Source organism: Daucus carota, chromosome 7 (assembly GCF_001625215.2).
Source record: "Daucus carota subsp. sativus chromosome 7, DH1 v3.0, whole genome shotgun sequence".
NCBI lineage: Eukaryota > Viridiplantae > Streptophyta > Magnoliopsida > Apiales > Apiaceae > Daucus > Daucus carota.
Window position 1 is genome coordinate 27,313,677 of NC_030387.2, and position 19,450 is coordinate 27,333,126.

A 19,450-nucleotide genomic window follows, 5' to 3' on the forward strand; every position below is an offset into this window, starting at 1 on the left:
TGGCAATCGATAGAAATAAATCAAGCCAAGATCCTAATGCTCTATGTCCTGAAATACAGATTTCTTTTTCTAATTCTTTTACAACAATATATAGCTTGAAAATAAAAACACAATAAATACACTCCAGGAACAAACAAGAAAAATTAGAGAAAGTTTGTCCACCACAACAAGATGTTAATTAAACATATCCAAGGGTTTTTAACAATAGGTGATCAACTTTTACGCTAATTAGAAGAACTGATACATGAAAACTCCATGCTAAATCATTATAACAAGGGTAATAACTATATCAAACATATGACATTTCTTAAATCCTTGATTTTGTCATCTATGTAAACTGGCAGAAGAAGGATATGCAGAGTCCAAGAGCCTAGAACATATTACTACTGAATCATCTTAAACTTAAAAGGACAATGTTGTGTGTGTCCACATGTATTGTTGTGGCAGTCGTGCATTTGAGTAAAACCTTCGACTTAGCAATGATGATTTCCAACACGGGCAACACCTAGTCCAACTTTTCCCAGCTTTTGCTGAATTACTTGTATTTCAGCGATCATTGAAGCCTCTACTTGGTTTATACTTTCTAGCTTACCATGTTTTATCTTCTAAAATATTAGTAGTCTTAACCAAAAATACAGAGATGGCCGGAAACACAAGGTCCAGCTAATACACATCCAAGAGACATGTATATGCTATTCTAGTAGTAGCACTTAGAAGAGTAAAAAATGCTGGAAAATTCCACCTAACAAATCATCTCTTTAAAAAAAATTAATAGTAGTTGCATATTACCAACATCAAAAAAGAATATAAGAGCAAATAAACGTAACAATTTTTAAGGACAACTCTTGGCTTTTCAAATGACTAACCCAGACATCATCTGCACTCGACGCCAACTTAAGCAGCCCCATGTGGTTTATTTTTCCTCCTGCTCCCATTATGCCTGAATCCAACCGGCTTCACAGAATCATTAGTTTTATTTTTAAGATGAGCACCACTTTCATTAATGTCTGAAGTCCTTCGCCTCTTTCTGCCACTCTCAATAACAGAAGATGCATTTATATGTTCGTCCGACAAGATAACATCAGTATTCTCTACTTGATCAAAGTCCTCAGCTTCTTTTTGCAGAATGTCATTCTTCACCATCTTTAGTGGCCTTCCTCTTTTCTTAACTGTAATCTTTTCTTCCTCGCCGCTACCTTGATCTTCACGAGCTGCTATCAAAGTCTGTTTCTTCCCCTTCACTCTGCTTTTGCCCATTGCAGAACCACCCAAAAGAAAAAACAACAAAAACGCCTAGCAAAGGGGATCTGCAACAGGTAACATACATAAACCTAAAGACCTTAGCTAATATCAGAACATTCATTTTTATAAATATGACGAAAAATACCAAGAAATGAAGCAAAAGAAATACCATACAATAGATTAACCACACTCATCAACATCGTAAACACACAAGGATAGAAGCAGAAAATATGAAACAGTAAAACTGCATTACCAAACAAGTATGAGCATAAATAAGATAAGAAATCTACTCACATTAATGTTATATAAGAATGAAGACGAGATCGTGAAGCTAACAAATTAGTGTATTGAGGTATACAAATTGCCACCAGGAAAATGACATGATTATACAGCCAAAATTAAAAACTTTATGTGACTAATCTGATTCAGAAACATAAAACACTGAGACAATTGACATAGCAAACTGAAACCTAAAGGGAAAATGATAAGATGAGGTTTATTCAATCAAATCTACAGGATCAAGAAGATGAGTGTCAAAAATCAAATCAAGTAGTATCAAATAGTTGAAAGTTAGAATGGAAAAGATACATAAACTTGTTTACACAAATTGGATAAAGAAACCATGTAAACAAGATTTGAATTTCTTACAAACAATGATCTGAGACAATTGACATAGCAAACTGAAACCTAAAGGGAAAATGATAAGATGAGGTTTATTCAATCAAATCTACAGGATCAAGAAGATGAGTGTCAAAAATCAAATCAAGTAGTATCAAATAGTTGAAAGTTAGAATGGAAAAGATACATAAACTTGTTTACACAAATTGGATAAAGAAACCATGTAAACAAGATTTGAATTTCTTACAAACAATAATCTGAATCAGTTAAAAAGAAAAGAAAGATGGGATAAAAATGAATAAAGGGTTGAAGACAGAGAAGAGATTTACATACCAAATGAAGCTGGAGAACAGACACAATAACATAAGTTGTAGCATAAGAAGAACAAAGAATCTGTGTGTGAGTGTGTGAATCAGTAGAGAGATTTAGTATTAGTACAGTATCCGCCAATAAGAGAGAGAGAGAGGGAGGAGGAGGAGGAGTATAATAAGATGTCGAAGAACAAGTGAAAGACCAAACAGAGCGAAAAGTACCCAGTATAGTATGATGTACTTGCTAAGCAAAATATTTTCCACGGGGATAACAAAATAAATCACTCGTTTGGTTCAAATATATTAAATTATTTACTTATTTGAAAATTGACTCAATTTATTCACTCATTTCTAATTTTGTATCAAAAATATCACTTCATCGTTAGTCAAAATTTTTAAAATTATTATATATTGAGTTTCTCAAATTTTTTATAAATAATATTGCATATAAGAAACATTCTGAGTTCTAATATTTTAGATAATATTTTTAAATTTTTAAAAATTTATCTAATATTTATTTTTATTTAAATCAAATAAAATAATCAAAGAATTAAAAATAAATAGTTTATAAAATTTTAAAAATCTAAAAATATTATCAAAAATATTAGAACTCAGAATCTTTCATTTGGATGTAATATCATTTATTAAAAATGTGAAAAACTCAATATATAATATTTTTAAGAATTTCGCCTAACAATGGAGTGATATTTTTGATACAAAACTACAAGTGAGCGACTAAATTGAGTCAATTTTCAAATGAGTGAGTAATTTGATATATTTGAACCAAACGAGTGATGACATTGATATTTATCCCGATAACAATAATAATGTGCTTAAATTAAGGTGTATTCTACACTATAACCCTGGGTTCAACGGTTATCCCGAATTTTTTATTATTAAAAATAATAAATAAATAGTGTTATACACATATTAAATTATTAGATATAATTTTATTATCTCGCTAAACTATAACCAAAATTTATCATACTAAATTACGATAACAACTCCTTTTTAATTTATTTTTTTATTATAAATTATTATATATTTATATAAATATATTAAATTTGACTGGTCTATACCATACTTGATAGATATATTCTTATTTTTCTTGTTATGTAACACATACAAATGTAATCTATATGTTGGTTATGTTATTTTTGACCATTGAAGAATACTTCTGGATATTATTTCGAAATAGATTACTGTATTGACTGAGGTTTTCTGATTGTTTCCTTCATAAATCATGTAATTAACTAATGTAGCATGTCGTGCATTACTTGTCACTTGTCAGTATTACATACATTCATCTTTAGCTTGTTAATACATAGATTGGAATTAGTATGCCGGTTATATGCCTATACTTGATCTATATGTAATCAAATGGTGTTCTCTGTATGATAATCTCATTCTATGAAAATTCATGTATTCTTTGTAGTTTGCACGACTAATGTCTTGTTGTTTCTTTATGAAGCCTGATATTGATGCATTAGAAGTGAAGACTAATATGGATGCACAGGAAGTGAAACCACTAGATTTATGGAAGGAATATAACTTGATGAATGCTTCTTTTGGAAGGTTTCGGTTGCTCGTGTTGGTAAACCTGCAAACAAGTTGGATCCTGTGATTGGGATGATGTTATGAACTTATGGTATTAACTATATTAGTTACCTAATGATTAGATAGGATAGGATAAAATTTGAAACAAAATATATTACTCTATATCATTATAGTGTGTTAAGTTGGAGTTTGATCTTAGGAGATTCATGGATGTTGAGGTATTCTATTGGCTCGAAAGATTCCCCGCGCTACAAGATCAAGTAAAATATCAAATTGCAGGTAATTTTTTTTTATCCTTTTTACACTATATAACTGTTTAATTAACACTAATAACTCGGACCGTATAACTGTTTAATTAACACTAATAATTCGGATTATTGTTAATATTGATTATTATCTCGATAATCAATTATGGGCTTAATGACCGGCTTAATTTCTGATTGTTTTATGTATTAAGTGGGCTTGAATGTGAATGCAATATTTGATGTGTTTGGTTCTTGCGGTATGCTACCTGAGTTTGTTTTGGACTAATGCATGAGATACATTATGAATATACTAGATTTAGGAACCTTGATCCTCCAATTCGCCTCCGATTCTTCCTCTCAATCTTCCTAGAATGTATCTATATTACGTACTCAGATCTTTCCTTAATAAAGATAGTATTTTTGAAAATATTTTAGAGAAGGTAGTACTTTTGAAAATAAGATTGGCGAATGTAGTATTTTTGAAAATAAGATTGAAAAAACAGTATACAAGATAATTCCCCTAAAATCAACTCTAAAACCATTTTTATATTAGTAACTTTTTTAATACCAAAATGATAACACACAAAATAAAATTTAATATGCATATTTTATGTAATCCTTTACTGTTTCACAACATAAACAAGTCATGTTCACCTTAATTAGAATGCTCAATACCAAATGATAACACAAAAAACAAAATTTTAATAATCATATTATGTAATTTTTTACCGTTGCACAACATAAATAACTCAATGAAATTTTTATTATATTTTTTAGCAACTCACATTTATACATTGTGGTTGGACATGGATGTTTAGGTATTTGATTGGTTAGAAAGATGTCTCGCACTGCAAAATTAAGTTAAATATCAAACGGGGGTAAAAAAATTTTTTATCCTTGTTACACTGTATAACTGTTTAATTAAGTCATATAACTATTTAATTAACACTAATAATTGGGTGGATTTAATTGAGCGGATGTGATTGTTTTATTTACTAGGTGGGCTTAATTGATCGGATCTGATTGTTTTTATGTACTAATTGGGCTTTTAATTATTCATGATTATTGATGGGCTTAATTACCTCAGATATTTGCTAGATTATCGCCGGTAGTTTTTGTGTTGGTGCTGTGCCTACTACCCGCACAAATGGGGTTCGAATAATTTTGGCAACTCAAAATTTAATTGATAATGTTTTTCGTAATTCCCCTGAGGGAGCTGTTAGAGACTTGGATGGGAATGTAGCATTTGATAGATTTGGTTGTTGTGGTATTTTCTCTGAGTTTGTTTTAAAATATGTCAAAAAAAATGGACTAATGTATGAGGTAGATTATGAATTTACTGATGTTAGGAACCTTAATCCTCCAATTCGTCCCCCAATGTTCCTAGGATGTATTTATACCATTATAGGATACTTAGATCTTTCTTGAATGTGTATATGCCCTTAACGAAATAGGTTGCGTATACCGCTCTGCGGTATGGTGTAACTATGATGGGCACTGTGTTTGCTACACCTAAATTTCAGGATTACAGGGGTGGAATAATTGAAATGGAAGGTCATGTGTATTTAGATATGCCACACTCGATTTCCATTGTAGGTATGGATCGAATAAGAAGATGTTTTAAAATACAAAATTCTTATAGAGATTGGGGAGTTGAAGTAGAAGGGGAAAGTGTTGGTTGGATTCGGTACGAGCTTGTTTTTGATATCCTTCAGGCGGGATATGTATATGAAGATATTCCGTTGCAGAGGCATGGGCCGGGAGGAAGTGATGGTCCATGTGGAAGTGGTAGTGGCCCCCGTGGAAGTGGTAGTGGCCGTGGGGAGGTGATCAGATGTTGGGTGGAACTAATGTAAGAGAGTCTTCTCTGTATATACCAAAAGGTCAAAGATCTGTTAATCAGAATGTTCAATATCAAAATGATAACACAAAAAACAAAATTCTAATATTCAGATTATGTAATTTTTAACCGTTGCACAACATTATCTATAATACTAGTAGTTTGATTTTTTTTTCCTCAAAATCTAATATTGTTCTTTACTCAGAAAAACTAGTACAAGACTAGTTATTATACTCCTTTTTCACTAAAAAAATTAGTGCAACACTAATTATTTTTTTAAAATTTTATGAAGATCAATTTAAATATATGCATCATTGGAGAATATAAAATTAAAAACAAAATTTCAAGGGAATCAACTGACCCCATTCCCCCCTGTCGGGAACCGCTACTGAATCTATGATGGGACCTATTTTAGCTACACATGAATTTTGGGATTACACACAAGGAATAATTGTAATGAAGGGTGAAGTGGGCGTAAATTTGCCGCACTCGGTTTCCATTATAGGTATGGATCGAACAAGAGGATGTATCGTATTATGATAATATATTATTGTAAACCAAGTAAAACACCTAGTCGAAGTATATATTTTTTTATATATTTTAAGTAATTTTCATTTATTGTATTATATATCCAACTAGTTGAGAAGCCGAGCGTTGCGGCAGCCTATAAAAATTATATTAATGATTCAAAATTAATATTTGTAAAAGTAAAAAATGCCGAAGAGGATATCATTATCCTTGTCCTTAATACGGACATTTTCCGTGTTTGGACGTATGAACTCAAATTCATACAGGGGTATATTATATAAGTCCTCCAATTTTTTTGGATTGGTTGTCCGCGGAAACATCAATTTAAATCCATGAAATAGCGGTCTATAACTACCTTTGATTGCAATAACCTTTATTTTTTTAATATTGTTTAAACAACCTTCACTTGATAGGTAATTGAATCGAGCAAATCGTCGAAGTGTTGCATGAATAATATTTTCCTGTATACAAAGTAAACCATATAAAAATTAACAACAACAAACATGTCCGATGAACAAAACAAATATTATAAAAGAATAACCAGCTTAAAAGGTGCTTGAACCGAGCAAACAGATATCGTCGAAGTGTTGCATGAATAATATTTTTCTATATACAAAGTAAACCATATAAAAATTAACAATAACAAACATGTCCGATGAACAAAACAAATATTATAAAAGAATAACCGACAAACATATATCACTAAAAGTTAATTTCTTGACCTTTTCATCCATCAATATCATGTTAAGACTATTTCTCCCATATTTGGATTTGTCAACTCCAACATTCGACAAACCCTTACTCGTATCAGTCAATCATCTCTATCGTCATTCAAAACATATAGCATAGTGTGACTTATTATTGTATTAGATGGAGAAGATAAATAGGCAATTTGTTTATGTTAAATTTTATGATGTCTAACCTTAATTTATAGGAGTTAATTGGAGGAAAAACCTAGTTTATTAAAAATATTTTCAGTTTTAGTAATACACATTTTCCAAAAATATGATCATAGTCTTGGAAAAAAAGTAAGCCTTTTTCGGTATCAAAATAATTGAAAAGAAATTCTGATTTGATATTATCAAGGTAGGTGGTTTTTATTTTTGATATATTGAAAAAGGTAGTTTTGAAACTTTCCTTCGGTATATCCGAAACTAAAAAAGATAATTTTTATTTGTGATATTTTTAAAATTAAAACATAATTTGAGAATTTTTATTTGATATTTTTAAAATTAAAATATAATTTGAGACTTTCTTCCGGTATATCCGAAACTAAAAAAATAGTTTTTATTTTTGATATTTTTCATCCAAAAATTCCAAAAAATTAAAAACATAAAACAGAGCTATCTAACATGCGCCACCTACACGCCGCTCGCTTCTCCTTTATATTGATATATTGATTTTAACCAACGATTTGAGCACAACATTTCCAAATTTTTAATGAGTAAATCACACTTTGCACCACTATCTACGGGTCGTTTTGCGATTTGGTCTCATTATTTAAAACTTTGCAGGTTGCACTCATAAGTTTTTAATCTGTAACGCTTTGCACCCACTTAACACTTTCCATCTAAACCACCGTTAAGTCTAACATAAGGGAGGGACAGTTTGGGAAAAATCTGCATGGGGTTTAATTAAATGCAGGTTTAACGAAAAAAAAGTCTATTTTAACGAAAAATAAAATAAATAGTAAAACATATTTTATAAAATAACACATAAATATTATAAATCACTGCCAAGGATTATAATAATTTAATAAAATATATTTTGATATTTATTTTATTTTGAATATAGAGATATGTGTTCTTACATATCCCTATATTTAAAATCTATTAAATACATATATTTAAAAAATATATATATAACCAAACAAATTTATTAAATGTTCAAAGTCTATTTTAACGAAAAAACACGTATTATTCTTACATATCTCTATATTCAAAATAAAATAAATATTAAAATATATTTTATAAAATTCTTAAACGTGGCACATGTTGCATTCGTTGCAAGGGATTTGCAGCAAATGAAGAGGTGCTTTCAAATGAAATAGCAGGCTCTAGGGCATTAGTAGCGAACAATGCACACTGGTTTCCAGTTCGAGCTGTAGAAACATTAGCACTAACAGAAGCCCCAGATATAGCTTTAAATGTGGTTTCTGGAAAACTCTTATTGAGTTCTGAAAGATCACATATTTTTCTAACATATCTCTATATTCAAAATAAAATAAATATTAAAATATATTTTATAAAATTTTTATAATCCTTGGCAATGATTTATAATATTTATTTGTTATTTTATAAAATATGTTTTACTATTTATTTTATTTTTCGTTAAAATAGACTTTTTTTCGTTAAACCTGCATTTAATTAAACCCCATGCAGATTTTTCCCAAACTGCCCCTCCCTTCCGTTAGACCTAACGGTGGTTTGGATGAAAAGTGTTAAGTGGATGCAAAACGTAACAGATTAAAAACTTATGAGTGCAAACTGCAAAGTTTTAAACAATGAGACCAAATCGCAAAACGACCTAAAGATAATGGTGCAAAGTGTGATTTACTCTTTTTTTTATATATCTGTACACATATTCCTTGTGAGGTGGCTAAATATATTTATATATAAATGTTCATTGTTTTTTTAGCTTATCCCGTAACATTCGGACATAAGTTTGGTCTCTCAACTCATGCAGAGAATAAGAACAAGTTAGTTATTGTTGATTGCATTCAACAACTGACACGTTTTACACCGATTAGACACCAAAGACTTGCCCACATATATAAGTTAATCTATCACTCATTCACTGATCAACAAACCAAGAAAACAAAATTACTGATTAGGCCAAATTTATATTTTTATCAAAGATGGAACAAACGTATATCATGATCAAGCCTGATGGTGTTCAGAGAGGCCTGGTTAGTTTCTATTTAATGATGCATTTCTTTAATCCGTGTCTTTATTAATTATGTTTGCTTGTTGTTGATAGAGGATTATAAGATGGTCTTTCTATATAGATCAATTTTGCTTTACAATCTGTAATGTTAGTTTTAATGGCGAATGTTCCGTAGTTATGTATTGATTTTTGAGCTTGTAAACACAATCTTGTTTAGTTCAAAATTTCAAGAGTTTATCTTATGTTATATTGTTATACCAGGTTGGCGAAATCATCGGCAGATTTGAGAGGAGGGGTTTCATTTTGAAAGGTACCTTTATAGCAATATTTACCACTCTGCAGCTGATAGCATAGCTAGTACTGATTTTTCGTATGTTCAAATAATTTTTGTTAATATCCGATCTGATAGTTTCATGGTCATAACCCATTGCAAACTAATCACGTTAAACAATTTTAGTTTGTCTTCAAATATTATGAAAGTCATAATGCTTTTTAACATTCTAAAAGGAATAGAGATTTGTAATTGTGACTTGCCTGCTAGTCCCGCGCCTCTCCTCTTCTGGAATAAGCTATTTCCCAAAATTCTTGTAGATTAACTTTGATGTATACTCGGTTCCAGTGGGGGGTGGGGGTTATGCCTATCTAGTGGATGTAATTACTGGTATTCATCATGTATGATAGGTTAGAGAATGTCGAATTCACTCTTGTCAAAATTACAATCACTTTTTGCTCTGTTTTTCTTTTGTTATGCGCTATCAAGTCTTTAATTCTATCTAAGTTTAAGAGTGACAAATTAATAGTTTCAGCCAAGAAATATAGGAAATAAGATGGGATCTTTCGTTGTTCCAGTGTTCCTTTATAAAGTTAGGTTACCATGGAGGTCTCCAGTTGCATACAGACAACTCCAATGAAAATTATTGAGATGCCTTCAATATCTTAACTAATGGATATCTACCCCCTGGCTCCGCCACTGTATCCTGATTAGATTTTTCTAAGTTTGATGTCATAATTCTCAGGTACACAAAGGATGATATTGTGCAGCTACTCATGCTGAATATCATTATTATATTTTCTATATTGACATGTGACGCTCATAGGCCATATGGCCCATATCTATGTTTTTCCTTCTGCTGAGTTGCATTTCTGTGTTCAAGCTGATTGTTTAAAGGGTTACTTTGCAATTGAACAACGAAAATTATGTAACAAAACCAGGTATGAAGCTCCTTACCGTGGATAAATCTTTAGCTGAGAAGCACTACGCGGATCTCTCTACAAAACCCTTCTTCCAGAAATTGGTCAACTACATTGTGTCTGGTCCTGTTGTTGCCATGGTTTGGGAGGGCAAGAATGTAGTCACAACAGGTCGAAAGCTTATTGGTGCAACAAATCCTTGCGAGTCTGCTCCTGGCACTATCCGTGGTGATTTTGCCATTGACATGGGCAGGTAGGACATCATTTCTTTTAGCTCCTATTTATATCACGCATCATGAAACATAATCAAGCATATTTGTATAAATCCGCAGGAACGTCATTCATGGCAGTGATGCTGTTGAGAGTGCAAAGAAAGAAATTGCCCTGTGGTTCCCAGAAGGCATTGCAGAATGGCAAAGCTGCATCCGCTCTTGGGTCTATGAGTAAAGTGGATCGTGTTAAGCCATCAGACCATCGCTTTAGTTCCCTTTTCCCTCCCTAGCAAAGATAAACATTTGAGTCCCTGAATCTTATAATTCCCCATGGAGGATCCTAGTAATAAATGGGATAGTACCTGAAAGGGTCTAATCTGTATTTTCTTGTGTGAAAGTTTTAACAGTGGTATAAACCATATTTTCCCTTGCTTTTTCAAGTTGGAGCACTCTAGCATGTAGATACTTCATATATTCATACGAGTCTGTGTATGTTAGACTCCGGAGATAAATCAAGTGCATTATCTCATACATATATCTGCAAGTTTGAAACAGCCTGCACACATGAACATATAATTAAATTAGAGGGAATGCACTCAAACTCAAGACGAGTTATGATATCATTTTAATTGTCAATGTCGCCAACAAGATATAACATTGTTTAACATAAGCAGATTATTTAAAGTTATAATGATTATTTCCCTCCTCCTCTGGCATTTGTTCTTAGAAATCTTGACAACCAGAAATAATTATAGAGAATATAAGCTTATATTGATATAAAAATTTTAGAAGAAGAATTATCATTAAAGTCTACTATTTTTTTTATTTAATATTTCTGATTTTTACTCCTTCAATCTATCCAAATATATAATCAAAATAAAGATTTTAAAATATAAAAAATTGAATAACACTCCAAAATATAAACTTGCAAATATTAAAAATAAAATAATTCGATGTCCATTTTCATCCTTATATTTTACACCGAGCGGACAATTTTTCATATTAAAAAAACACGACACGAAAACAAAACGAAAATTTTACATGCCGCAGACCCAAAACATAAATTGTGAAGGCAGTATCACAGATTACACAATTTACATTCCTGTAAGCAATGCAATCAGCATGTACACATATCTGCAACTCCCCTCTAAACCCCTTAAGGCCCCACTTTCTAGGGTTCCTCCCTCCCCAATTCTCACCGCCCCACCTCAATTTCACTCCAATTAACCACTCACTCCGATGCATTTCGTGCGCCAATCGGACCCCTAAGGGCACTGACAGATTGAACGCCAGGGGCAAGGATAACGTCTGGAGTGTCGATATCGATACGGACAAGGGGAGAGATGGGAGGATTAGGAAGAAGAAGAGGGAGAGGAGAGTGAGGAAAGTGGCCAAGAAGAGTGGGGGGAGTGGGAAGGTTATGGTGTCTGGCTCGGTTTTGATGGAGGTTGAGACTGTTTTGCAGACTCAGGTTGTGTTTCGTGTTTCGGTTTGTTGTGTTAATTGTTTGTTTCGTGTTTTGTGATTGTCTTTTGATGCGGGGACTTATTTGGCTTTATGGTGGATAAGAATGATTATGTTTATTTTGTTAGGAATGTAGTATTGTGGTTGTGTGGTTTGGTGTTAAGTGTTCATTTTAGTAGGAACATTGTGTTAATTGTTTAGTGAATTGAAATTCGGGGAAAATAAAAGAATTAGGGAAAAATATTATGTCTTGTTATATATTTGTATTCATGGAGTTGGTGAAAAAATGCAAATGGATGAATTACTAGGAATGGTGGTATAGTATGTTATGGTTTGGATATTTGAAGTGTAAGCATAGTGTGTGTGTGTAGTTTTGTGCGTGTTAAGTTGTGTGGCAATGTAGACAATGTATAGTTGAGGACGAGCGTTGGACGTAGAGATGTTTTTTAGGTTTAATTGTGTTTGTGAGTTGATGGTTTTTTTTGGAAGGTAGTTGACACGGATTCGGATGGTATGGTAATTTACGGGTCATTATTTGTTTTTCTTGTTTAAGGTTGCTTGTAATATGAGAAAGTGTGGATGTAATGTGTGTGCTATCTGGTATTTAGGAAAAATAAGTAGATGTAAAGTGTACTACTATGTCCTAAATATAGTCCATATGTAGTTTTATATTTAGGGTGATGATATAAGGTGATTTCAATTTTCTGTTTTGATGAGTGATTGCTAGTTTTATTATTATAGGTTGTCTATGACATGATTTTCGTATGCTCTGTCAGTATCTATATAAAAAGAAATGGTGCAACTTGAAACATATATATTCAGGAGCAGAGCCGTGTAGTAACCTGGGTTCCCTTCAGCTCACCCTAAAATTGAAATAAAAATATTCATTTTGCATCACTGTTATCATGGAATTTCAATGACTGAATTGGTTAATTGCATTATCTTATTTGAATCTCTCTGCTTATAGCGGATAGCCTTTTTTGAAAAGCATGGTATCTCTTAACTACTAAAAATTATTACTGTTGGTGGTTCGAGATCTAATACCAACACAATTTATGGTGTACCCTCCAATAAAATTTCTGCCTACTCTGCTGTTTATAGTACAACTGTGTATGGCACGTATAAGATTATGTTTTCGAACACCCTGCAATAAAATTTCTGCCTCCTCTGCTGTTTATAGTACAACTGTATATGGCATGTATAAGATTATGTTTTCAAACATCTATTAGTGCATACGTATATGCTAATATGTGAGCATATAGATACACGCGTTACCTATATTTCTTTTTCACCAGACCTTTAGACATTTTAAGGCCTACGAAAACTGGGACTTGGTTCTGTTTTGCATGAGTAGAGATATCTAACAACCTGACGCTTTTTTCCATGCTTTGTTAATCTACACCGCATGTAATACATGCACACACATACGACACAACAACCAGAAATCTTTTGTGACTAGTGGATATATTCCAATTCTTAACATAGATTGAATTGGGTAAAAATAGAAAGTGGAAGAAATCACCAGAAGGTGCCAGGTAGAAAAAAACTCGAAGACTTCATCTGGAGTCCAATATTAAGAAAATTTCATAGTGAATTACGATTTCCTGTAATAGCTCAGTGGTCAAATTATTATTGATATTTCTATCCCTAACTTTCTTACTACCTTCACCAAGCATGACTGGTTAACTTGGTATAACAGAAGAGGCAAAACTGGTTATGTATTCACTTGGCAGTGACTTTTTCAGTTGGGTTCTCTCTTTACCTTCTGTGAAAGCTTCCTTAAAGAGTTGAACCTTTAGTAGTTGTATTCAAAACATTCTCCTCTCCATGAGAACTTGACCAAAAGAAAAAACATTTTGGAAACCTTGGTTTTTAGGAACCTAGACCCCACATCTCACATGTAAAAGCAGGGTAATAGGTTTGTTGGATAATTGATACTTGCTGAACTGGAACACCCTTTAATGATCAGTCTTGCGGCTTGGATTGACATAAACTGGCTTCTTCTCCTAGTTGACTTGTTCACGGTATAGACCTCTTCCCTAGTGTCTTTTTTAAAATTGAAACACAGCATGGACAGCACTACCAAGGTGATTTCTTAGTTCATATGTTACAGAGGCATTCTCGATCATTACTAAAGGTTCATAATAATTGGTAGAAAGTTGAAGGCAATACCTGCCAGTAATTTACTTCTGTTTATGAGGTTGAACTACCCCCAATTATTTTACTGGATGTTTCGTTCACTTCTCTGGTGACCACCAAATAGCCATTTTTATAATGGTGGATGTGAGCAATTATATTTTTAAAATATGTAATGACTCATGCACCTTATATTTGGAGTAGTGAGGCATAGGGCTTGAAGGGGGTGGAAATCGTATAGGGTTGTTATCAAGAGCAAACCAGTGCTGTAGTCACCATACAGTGCAGCCAGCAGCCTTGAAATACTCAAATCAACAAATTTTAGTTCTTAGATATCATTCTTCTTCTTCGGTTTCAGGTCGATACAGAATTTATGTTGAAGCATTTTGTGCAGCTTCAGTGGCAAAGGGAAGTGATAGCATGTGGAGCGTCAATAATAAGATGACCAAGATAGAGGAAGACGGAATGAGCAGGAGAAGTGAGAGACGCAGAAAGATGATGAAAAGGGGTGTGAAAAATAAAGCTATGGTCTCTGGTTCGAATTTTAAAGAAAGTTGGGACAGGAAAAGAGACATTTACTATTTTAATGACTATTTCTTGTTTTTTTACGGGGAACCTTTTTACAAGCGAAACCTGGTTGCGGACCACCCTACTAGACCCAACACCAGGTAACTTGAGACACTAGGAGGTGGTCCCCAACAAATGTCCACCTCTCCAGGAAGTAAATTCCCAGCCTCAAACTCTCCAAACAGTTTACTATGCACCTCATAACCTCTAGGCCGCTCCCTGGGGGTTTTTGTTGGTATTTTTTTGTAGTTAAATTGTAGCTTTGAGCTTTGTTAAATCATAATAGCATACTCTACAGAGTCATCGTAGCTGAAATTGTTTGTTATAGTAAAGTAAGTGATATAGTTTAGACCGATGCTTGAATTTGTTTGCAGTGTTCATTTGTCATATTCTGTAATACACATGTTACAATTGATTATATATATGGAAAATGCCCTCTCCTTTAAAACCAAATATCCTGAAAACAAGAGCTTTCTCGATGTTTACTGAAATAGAATGTTTTGTTTCTTCCAGGAACCTGTAATTCGGCCTGCATGGAACACATTTTCCAGTAGCCTTAATGGAATTTGGAAGGGAGTGGGAGCAATATTTTCACCAATAACTGCTGAAATGGAGCCAATTGATGTGGGGAAAAAGGGTGAGCACTTATTTGACTGCTACACTCTTTGTCATATAGAGACAGTGGGCTGCACTTCTGGGGAGCAGAAATCTCAGATCAAAAGGCGAGTTAATTGGGTGACCTTGAACCCATATGGTGAGAATCATCAATTGAAGGGAACTGAGAACAGAAGTAAAGAGAAATATGTACGTGAAGATAGCTCCTCCCAGAAGAAAGTATATGATGCAAATACAGGAAATCATATACTGCCAAAATACGAGTCGTTTAACTTTGAAACAAGTGATGTGATGGAAGATGATGTCATGAGTATGGAACCTGGTCTTGTTTTCTTTGAGGTAAGATTGAGTTGATTATTCTATCCTAATCTCTAAGGCATCAGTGACAATAACAGACATTGTTCAATAGTTCTAGTATCTTCTTTTGGAGCACGATTGGATAGCCCAAGTGGTGGGTTTATCCTCATATTGTCCCGGGACACCCGGGTTCGACTCTGGCTCATCGGAGAAGTATTAGAACAGATACTCATTTGTAAGGCATATAAGCCTAAATTGTCAACAAAAAAAAAGTGATTTCTTTCGTAAATTTGTTATAAATGTGGCGAAAGTGTAAACACATTTTCTTCACTTATATGTCTACAGTCTACTTGATGCAGTGATTTGATAACTGTTGGAAAATGTACTTCATATGGGAAGGGGTATTTTGTCGAACCATATTCTTACCTCCGTTGAGTAAATAAATAGAAAAGGATATCAACATAGTAAGTTATGAGAGGTACTATTTTCCCTACTAGTAGGAGTTGTCACTTGTGAGGAAGAGATTTGAGACTGAATGTATCTCTTCGTCTCCGGTAAAATTTGCATTCAAATTATAGTGGAACTATTGAAGGCACATGAATGATAGCATTGCTAGGTATTTGTGAACTTGTACTTGTGTAGAGATCTAATAAAATATTTCCTTGTGCTGAATAATATATTTCCTGTTTATATTATAGGATGGATCTTATTCAAGAGGTCCTGTCAACATACCAGTCGGTGAAGTTAGTGAGTCCGAGTACTTCCTATCTCCTACTTTCAAGTTTGAGCAAGTAAGTCCTTCCTTCTATTAATGAACTTGATTTTACATTTGCTTTATAGCATCTGTACATTAAGTCTGGGATTATTTATTTATTGACATTTAATACTACCTGATGCCTAAAAACAAACCAATAAAAGAAAGACATCAAAATTATTACATCAACTTAAATGTACGAATACCAAAAGACAGCATTTCTAATAGTAACCTAATATAGTTTTGCTTTTTGGTAGTTTCTACGGGATGATAGTTGTACCACTAAATCACAGTTTGATGAATCACTAGTTAATGTGTTATGTTAGTTTCATACCATACTACATAACAGCTTGTGCTGATGCTTTTATGCACATTGATAATGTTGGTTCTTTATTTGTAGAAAAATTAACTCAAGTAATTTATGTATTGAAGTTCAAGTATATATAGAGACCTTGATTTTTGATATACTCATAGACTTTCAATATTTCTTATTAGAAGAGGTTACTACCAACTGCATAAAAAGTTCTTACTAAACATACCTTTTGTTAGTTCATAAAGAATTAAGAGTTGCACAATCTCACTGCTGCTTTGGTTAGTGCTTGGTTAAAGGTTGTCACAAAAGACTACGGATTGCTCACACCATAGAGTTCAGTAATGGGGGATCAGACATCCAAATCATGAGGGTTGCTGTTTACGAGGAAGAGTGGGATAGTCCTGTAAATCTACCAGACCTCAGGTACAATTGCCTATCATTTTCATTGTGAAATCCTTCATGTTGATATGCTGTTACTCCGTTAAGTAGTATTCTACTTGCACATGTTGCATTTGGACTCCAACAATGTATATCTTAATTGTGTATTTGTAGAGCCCTGAGCAAGAGCATAGAGAACATGGCGTATGTCTTGTCTTGGAGACTGGAGGCCAATCTGTATTCCAATATCTCTAAATCTTGTGATAAAAATTGCCATTTTGCTTTAAAGAAAATGGATAGTCAATCTTGGGTAGTGGCCCCTTAGATTCTGGTCACGTTGAAACTGTAAAAAGTAATTGTTATATATCAGTCAAGTGTGATCCTCATGGTTGTCCAACATCAGGTTGATTCAACATTTTGTTAGTCAATTTGCGTCATGCCCTTTCTCTCTGCTAAAGAAATCTTACTAGTTTGAATCAAGGCCATCCGTCGTCTTTTGTTTGTCCATTTTCTTTGCACGACCTTAATCAGATTGGGTGCATTTGCTTATTGTTTTACAAGTCCCTCAGGTCTATATCTGGGGATTGTGGAAAATAGTCCTTTGATGTTTATTAACCAGTTTGTTGTAATCTTTATAACAAAATCGAGGATTGGAAAATGTTTATTGCTGCCATTCATGCTATTGAAAAATTATGTCACAAGCAAGCAAGTTTGTTTTAACATATAAACTTGAATCTTTGTAAAGAATGAATTTACTGTAAGATTATGCTCCATGTTTTTACCACTTTTATATTTGATAGCTGTAGAGCACTTTCTAGCGGTTCTTTCATAAACTGTGGCAAACATGGTATATTGTTTTAGGATTATATCTCTATTTGTACTTCAGAAAGGGACACAGGTCACCCTTCTGTTAACCATTTGCTCCGGTGCAAAGATCTAGGAATTGCCATGTTCTAGTTGTTTAGTTGCTACACTTTTCTGAAGATCACATTCCCTGCCTTGCGTGTTTAGTATAGCACCATGATTGCATAACATGAATATGTTTTGAATTAATCCTACATTCCTGCTCTTCAAAGTCATGTTTGTGTTTGGTTGGATGAATGAATATGGAAGGAATGGAATGAAACTTTGAACTATATTATGTGTAAATGTTCAAAATATTCATTCCTTTCTTCATTCCATTCTTATCCACTTATCTTAGAGCTCAAACCTTCCAATTTGAAAAGGAATGCTCCATCTTCCCTATGCTTATCATCTTCCTCCCAAATTTTATCATAAAAATTTTGCTCTCACTCATATTTTTTAAAATCTTCACTCTTACCTCCATTGCTTCCCGTTTATTTTATCCATTCCATTCTCCCCTACTAAATACAACATCAGAGATGACTGATAAGTTGTTTGTAAATTTTACAGTGCCATTGAGTTTGATTTGAAGCCATTTTCTCAGAGGAAGAGAGTACAACCATCACAGCTAGTTGGGTTCTGGAAAGTGTTTGAGATGAGTGCTACACCAATCTATGGCGAGGAGACCATAGCAGAGGAAGCCGAAGGTACAACCCCTTATGTGTACCTTTGTACAGAAACATTGAAGAAGAGGAACCTACCCGACAACCCAGTATATTTCGGGGAGGAAGAGGTGTTAGACATGGCGGACGTTACGGTTCTCTGGCTACCTGGAGGCATAACAAGTTATGTAGATGTGAACAAGGATGGAGATTTATGCATTGGAGTTGGCTGGTATTCAGATGAAGGAATCAACCTTGTTATGGAAAGGGATTATGGTCTAGATGGAAAGCTCAAGGAAATTAGAACCAAATCCGAAGTAAAGAGAAGGTGGCCTGAATAACTTTAGTACATCACTTGGGCAGCTTATATATTTTTTGGTCAAATTGACATAAGTATTGTACATGTGCTGGTGATTTTGTACATATGCCAAGTCCTCTAATGTAACAAATTATAAACAATGGATCGCGATTGTCATTTGTATTATGCAAATTATGATATGAAAAAGGGAAGCCTTTTCCTGAAGTTTCTTTTTCTCTCACTAAGTTCTGTCTCCAAGTTTTTGTTTCTCTCTGTAAATCCTTTCTGGTACAACAGCAGCTAACAAAGGTATGCTGACCTAACTTTGCTCCTGCTCAATCAACCGATGACAGAGGATTCAACCACTGAACTTGCTACTCTGCAGTCTCCACTCTCATATCTCTCTCTCTCTCTCTCTCTCTCTCTCTCTCTCTCTCTCTCTCTCTCTATATATATATATATATATATATATATATATATATATATATATATA

The 19,450-nt window shown here is 33.4% G+C and overlaps 3 protein-coding genes across 4 annotated transcripts; 2 read left to right on the forward strand and 1 right to left on the reverse strand.

Annotated features, from left to right (window-relative positions):
* Positions 1–894: 894 nt before the first annotated feature.
* On the reverse strand, positions 895–1,257 carry LOC135147951 (uncharacterized). Its single transcript, XM_064082020.1, has one exon. It carries the CDS (start codon positions 1,255–1,257, stop codon positions 895–897), a length of 363 nt encoding a protein of 120 aa, XP_063938090.1.
* Positions 1,258–9,046: 7,789 nt separating this feature from the next.
* On the forward strand, positions 9,047–11,070 carry LOC108194334 (nucleoside diphosphate kinase 1). The gene is made up of 4 exons (XM_017361286.2): positions 9,047–9,249; positions 9,489–9,537; positions 10,440–10,671; positions 10,751–11,070. Exons 1-4 carry the CDS (start codon positions 9,199–9,201, stop codon positions 10,863–10,865), a joined length of 447 nt encoding a protein of 148 aa, XP_017216775.1. The 5' UTR covers positions 9,047–9,198; the 3' UTR covers positions 10,866–11,070.
* Positions 11,071–11,700: 630 nt separating this feature from the next.
* LOC108196747 (uncharacterized) lies at positions 11,701–19,182 on the forward strand. 2 transcript variants are annotated; one of them, XM_017364171.2, is made up of 6 exons: positions 11,701–12,101; positions 15,311–15,751; positions 16,408–16,500; positions 17,060–17,199; positions 17,329–17,391; positions 18,568–19,182. In XM_017364171.2, exons 1-6 carry the CDS (start codon positions 11,742–11,744, stop codon positions 18,998–19,000), a joined length of 1,530 nt encoding a protein of 509 aa, XP_017219660.1. In that variant the 5' UTR covers positions 11,701–11,741; the 3' UTR covers positions 19,001–19,182. The 2 variants fall into 2 exon arrangements, with proteins under 2 accessions (XP_017219660.1, XP_017219661.1); XM_017364172.2 differs by lacking the exon at positions 17,329–17,391 and having other exon boundaries at positions 11,704–12,101.
* The last annotated feature ends 268 nt before the right edge of the window (positions 19,183–19,450 follow it).

Bases quoted from the DNA above. Each gene is read 5' to 3' on its own strand.
- LOC135147951 (XM_064082020.1), bottom strand. From the start codon at position 1,257: ATGGGCAAAAGCAGAGTGAAGGGGAAGAAACAGACTTTGATAGCAGCT.
- LOC108194334 (XM_017361286.2), top strand. From the start codon at position 9,199: ATGGAACAAACGTATATCATGATCAAGCCTGATGGTGTTCAGAGAGGC. The intron at 9,538-10,439 runs GTACCTTTATAG...TAACAAAACCAG, and splicing joins GAGGGGTTTCATTTTGAAAG to GTATGAAGCTCCTTACCGTG. The intron at 10,672-10,750 runs GTAGGACATCAT...ATAAATCCGCAG, and splicing joins TTTGCCATTGACATGGGCAG to GAACGTCATTCATGGCAGTG.
- LOC108196747 (XM_017364171.2), top strand. From the start codon at position 11,742: ATGCAATCAGCATGTACACATATCTGCAACTCCCCTCTAAACCCCTTA. The intron at 15,752-16,407 runs GTAAGATTGAGT...TTTATATTATAG, and splicing joins CTGGTCTTGTTTTCTTTGAG to GATGGATCTTATTCAAGAGG. The intron at 16,501-17,059 runs GTAAGTCCTTCC...TGCTTTGGTTAG, and splicing joins CTACTTTCAAGTTTGAGCAA to TGCTTGGTTAAAGGTTGTCA.